General features: G+C 35.6%; 1 protein-coding gene across 1 annotated transcript; it reads right to left on the reverse strand.

The window, feature by feature from the left end:
* Window positions 1–4,005: 4,005 nt before the first annotated feature.
* LOC111449355 (cytochrome P450 71B34-like) lies at window positions 4,006–5,843 on the reverse strand. The gene is made up of 2 exons (XM_023089210.1): window positions 4,905–5,843; window positions 4,006–4,748 (listed from the first exon to the last, which is right to left on the reverse strand). The coding sequence occupies exons 1-2, from the start codon at window positions 5,802–5,804 to the stop codon at window positions 4,131–4,133; spliced, it is 1,518 nt and encodes a 505-aa protein (XP_022944978.1). The 5' UTR covers window positions 5,805–5,843; the 3' UTR covers window positions 4,006–4,130.

Genomic DNA, 5,843 nt, shown 5'->3' on the forward strand with positions numbered 1-5,843 from the left:
TTTTTTTTTTTTTTTTTTTTTTTTTTTTTTTTTTTTTTTTTTGCATTCGATGACCTAGGTAACTCGATCTTAATCTTGAGCTAACCATGAACTTCTGTTTATTCGGAATTATTCTTAGATATGCATGGGTGAGAGTGGCTCAAGTTTGCCGACTCAATAGGCCTTCTATTTCAGGGGTAAGACTCGGTGAATGGCTGGGGACGTGAGGTGCAAGATGGAATTTACTCCTACCCACTTTTAGGGATAGAAGAGAGGTAGTTCCCTTAAGTACTGACTCCAGGTTTTGAACAAGGGGCCCCACGCTCTCATTGGCGAGATTTGGTTTACTCGTTGGACCACTAACCAATTGTTCATTAGAGGATCAGTGGGACATAAGGAACAAGAAGTAACTTCAGGGGTAAAACGGTAAATTGACCCAACTCTAGTCACAAACAACCTATGAAGGATCGACTTATTAATCATGGTTATATCAAATGGATAGAAATATATCTATAGTGAGGGGAGTGCAACTACTGGGCTATAGTGGAGTGTCCCAGTAGTTAACGAATATTGGTTAACAAGGTTAATGAGTTTAGCCGGTTAATCTCGGATCATTGGAGCCCATGATCTATAGGTCCATTTGGTCCTGCTAGCTCATATTGGACTAAACCATAAAATAGTGTGACGAGTGAGTTTGAAGTGTTCAAATTCAAATTAGGGAATATGCGCTACATATATACGATATATTTAACCGTATTTTTCTTTTATTTACGAATTAAACAAAAAGAGAGAATCGAAGATATTTAAATAAGATTTAAATATTTTAATCAAATATGTGTCGAAATTCATTGGGATTGGCATTTGAATTAATGTTAAATATTAATTAAATAGTTTAATTAATCATTTAACCGTACTTTACTTTGAAATTAATTATTCAAATTAATTTTTGAATTAAAATGAACAAAGTCAAAATGTTGACTTCATCTAATGAAAAAATACATGTTTGAATCAGTGGAATTTTAAGTGTCAACATTTGGTTTAACCAAACTTGCATGCTTGCCAAATAAACCCACACCTTTGATGGAATTTTGAGTGTCAAAATTTGAGATTCAAAATTGGGTGATCTCAAATTTGAACCCGCAAATATGACTCTATAAATAGAGGGATGAAGGTACATGGAACTTCTTTGGAAAAACCTTACAAAAACTCTCACAAACTCTCTCTTCATATATACTAAATCCCTTCCAAGTTTAGTCACTCACTAGATTCCACAATCCCGTTTTAAGGCCGGAGAATAGTAGAAAAGAAAGACACTAGTGATGGTTCGAAACCGGTTCATGAGGAAAAAGGAATTTGAACTACAAAAGATTAGTACTCAAACTCCTTGAATTTTAATACTTATGGACATACTAGTTATTTACTATAATTGATTTAAGATTGCCTAAGATCCAAATTACTTCTGCATGTGTTGTATTAATAACATCAAATGAGAATACACACCTTCGATCCCAATTCTATTTCTCATTCTTAGCACTAAGACATATTAATTTTTTTGTGTCGATGTAGTATAAAATTATCCAATATAATAATACAATATTTGGGTCAGGATTTGATAACTTAGTGGAAGAATGTCAGAAGATTCTGTCATCTTGTTGAGCCAATTTTTGAAAAGGACCCAAAAAGCACAACTAAAGAGCTCAGAACCATGGGTAAGAATGAACTTTCAGGCTCGAATTTCTACTCTATGTGAACCAAAACTTATGATTCTTGTTTGGTTAGATTCGCGGCGACATTTGGAACAAACTTTGTATATGAATTAATTGTTGAATCCAAGTTTGTTCAGCTACACACGACATTTGTGTGTGCTGCTCAATCGTGTGTGACACAATCACGTCGGATCTCATTGTCATCTTGGTTCTCATTCCATACACGATTTATACATCATGATGTCATCCCATCATCCCATTCGGTACTGTCGTTGAAAGTTCTAAAGGATCGGCAGAACCATCATTTCTAGAATTAGAAGTTGATACATTGACGAAAAACAATTGAATATTTGCACGGTTGAAGTTGGAAAACTTTAAAATGTCAACAAGAGGGTTTGAACCTACACGAGTGAAGCCCAATAGATTTCAAATTTATCTCCTTAGCAACTCAAACATATTAACATTTGTTAAACGATTGTATTATTTTTTTCGTTCTCATTTTGTAATGGTCAAATGGTCAAAAGTGACTTCGTCTTTTTGGGAGATTAAAGGGGATCGGGATTGAATCCCGACCACAAACGTCTTTTGTCGGGAGACTATAAATACCCATAATATGTTAAGTAAAAATCAGATTCGTGGATGAATGAATTGAGATCTCGAATTGAGACATTTTCCTTAGAAATCCAAGCATCAATTTTTCCATTTCTAAGTTTCAATCAATTGTTGTGGTAGAATTGCATCCGAGCCATTCAATCAAGGTTTGATCAAGTTCGATTGTGGAGTGACTCAATTTAGAACAAGGTTTCAAATCTTGCTTCTAGATTTTTTATCGTAACAGGTAATCTAATTCTAGCCTTATCTCTTGATTGATTCAAATTTAATATAAGAAGGTGTTAATTACTCTGATTCAAGGGTTCTTACTTCAACAAAAGCTTGGATCGTTGCGCTAAGGATTAGGGTTGCCTTATCAACCCTTTTCAAAGAAAGAAGCCCAAGATGCTCATTCCATGACGTTCGCCCACACTGACACATGCATGTGCTGATGACATATTGCAGATATATCAGTCATATCATTTTATAAAATTGTTATAAAATGATATGTCTATGGTACGTCTGTGATATGATATAACTACAACATGTTATGTTAATGTTACGACACGTGTTATGATGTGATGTGCTGATGATACGATATATGTTATGGTATAACACGTTTGGCGATATAATACATGTTGTGACATATTTTATAATGTGTTATGTGCATGATATAACATAAGATGATGTATGATATGAATGATACAATATTTAACCCCAATACATGCATTAAAGGCTATGTTGTAAAATAATATGATATGAAGGAAAATGGGAGGGGTTGTTTTATATGATTTAATGAATAAAAATGTTGGGACCTTTTGTCTTATTGTGTGTTACATGCATGAGGGAATCTCCCCTTTCACGATGATACGAATGCGTACGTTATGAGGCAAGAAAACGATCATTATGTTTATCATAATGCTATGATGGTCACTATTCCTATCGGGTGTCTGAAATAACACCAGAGAATGCTATCCCGACTAGAAAAGGGGTCCAAGAGGTGTGGGAACCGACTGGTAGGTCCATACTCGCATGTGAGGACCATGTGTAGAATAAGTAAATACACATTCAATTGCCCGTTTAAGATAGTCGCCTAAGAGAATACAGATAGAAAGGATAAGCCTCATTCATCTGACCCTAATAGTGAGGCCACTCACTAAGTATTTCTTAAAATACTCAAGTTACGTGCTATATGTATTTCAAGTAAACCCAAAACACACCTGTACGGCTGACGACGGCATTGTAAGTCAAGACCATGACACATGTATAAAATAGTTTAATTTTTTTAGACTTTAGGTTAGAATCTAAGTGTTTTTACTTTTGATGTTTATTTATTTTATTTAATATTTGCTTACGTTCTTTTAAAGATGTTTTTCGAATACGTAAGTCCACGGTTTTGTTTTATAATGAAGTTTTTAGCGACTTTAGATTAAGTAGAAAACTGAGGTCGTAATACATTTTCTTTTTTTTTCTTCTTTATTTTTTTCTTTATTATTATTATTATTCTTATTATTATTTTTTTTTTTTGTCAAACTCCTTCCTACAAATCTATAGGATCAAAATTCGTGGAAATTCGTTAACTTCGAGAACTCAAATGGCACGTAAAAATATCAAAATATCCACAATTTTTATCCAAACATAATTGAATTGGACTGCTTTCCCCTTCGTTCATCTCAACCTAAATTACCTCCAACGCCCACGTGATTTGGAACTTCTTTACTCACTAAATAGGGGTGAAAGTTCTCCAACAATGTGAGTTTCCACATCATCTACTTTGTTGGTAACAAAGAGTTCAAGCATTATAATATATATTACATATAAAAATACCCATTATTAGTTAAGCCATAAAATTACTCAGGGATGGTATAAAATTGGTACAAGCTTGAGAGGCAACTTTTTGTAGATGGTGAGACTCAAACCCGAATTCTCTTCCATGTCCAAGTCTTCCTCTTTCATCCCATTTGGTAGCTTCCAATCATAATGGTACAAAAGATTCGCTAAAGCTAACTCCACAGTTTTCACCCCCATATTCAACCCCGGGCATATCCTCCGACCAACCCCGAATGGCAAGAACTCAAAATGTTGTCCTTTGTAATCAATCGAGCTCTCTGCAAATCTCTCTGGAAGGAACTCTTCTGGGTCTTTCCAGCATGTGGGGTCTCGTCCAATTGCCCAAACGTTGACTTGAACCATCGTTTTCGGGTAAAAATTATAGTCTTCAATTTTGAAATGAGAAATGGTTTCTCTTGGAAGAAGAAGAGGTGCCGGTGGATGTAATCTTAGTGTCTCTTTCACTATCATTTTCAAATATGGAAGCTCTTCTACGTCTTTCTCTGTTACCTTTCGTTTGTTTCCCACATAGTTTCTGATTTCTTCTTGAGCTTTCTTCATCAATTTTGAGTTTTTTGCGAGTTCTGCCATTGCCCAGACGATTGTAATTGAGCCAGTGTCTAATCCTGCCACAAATATGTCCTATTGATGAACATCATACAATAGAAAAATGTTAGAAGAAGACATGAAGGATAGAGATAAAGCCAAAAAGGGTCAATACATGCACAAAAACTTAGTTAACCACGAGATTGAAAGTTTAGAAATTAAACTAAAATTTTAGGAATAGAAGTTGCTTACAAACAGAATGGCTTTGATGTTTTCATGGGTAATGACAACCGTGCAAGGTTCAACTTGCTTTTTACTAATAGCCAAAAGCACATCAATGATATCATCTTGCTCTGGCTTAAGCCTTTCAGGACAAAGATGTTCATCAATCACCTCTTGAAATAGAGCATTCATCTCGTTAAAAACCCTTTCAAGTTTAGTTTCTCGACCACTAAACCAATCAAATACCTCTCCCACAAAAGGAACTGGAAAAAACTCAGAAGCACTATAGCTTCCTAGGAGGGCCTCAATTTCACTTATAAGCTCATGAAATCCATTCCCTTCAAACGGCTTTCCAAATGCAATTCTAAATATAACACCAGCAGTGAGAGCAATGGACTTCTCACTAAGATCAACAACAGCTCCGCAAGAAGCTGATTGTGAAATTGATTCAATAAGTAAACCAACTTCTTGCTCTCTAATGGGTTCGTAAGATAACACCCTCTTCATATTGAAAAACTCAAGCATACAAATTTTGCGTATCTCTCGCCAGTAATCGCTATAAGGTGAAAATGCAATGTCAAGGAAATTGTAAGAGAATTTTTTGACAGCTTGTGTTTGTGGTCTATTGCAGCTTTGAAGATCGTGGGTTTTCAACAGGGCACGAGTAGTCTCTGCAGATGATATGATGATGGTTTCTATACGGCCTAGGCTGAGGCTCATAATGGGACCGTAAAGCTGAGAGAGGCGCCATAGGGATTTGTGTGGGAGCTTCCCAAGCTGATGCAAGTTTCCAATGATCGGAAGCTTCGGTGGACTTGGGGGAAAATTACGCTTTCTTCTATTTGCAGTTGCTTTCCATTTTAGGATGATGAAAAGTGAAGAGAGGAAGATGATGAGGTGAAGCCACGGAGGGAAATGAAGGAAGGACATTGAAATTTAGAAAGAGTTCAAGAGGAGAGGAAAAAGATT

This window comes from Cucurbita moschata, unplaced genomic scaffold (assembly GCF_002738365.1).
Source record: "Cucurbita moschata cultivar Rifu unplaced genomic scaffold, Cmos_1.0 Cmo_Scf00011, whole genome shotgun sequence".
NCBI classification, from domain to species: Eukaryota; Viridiplantae; Streptophyta; class Magnoliopsida; order Cucurbitales; family Cucurbitaceae; genus Cucurbita; species Cucurbita moschata.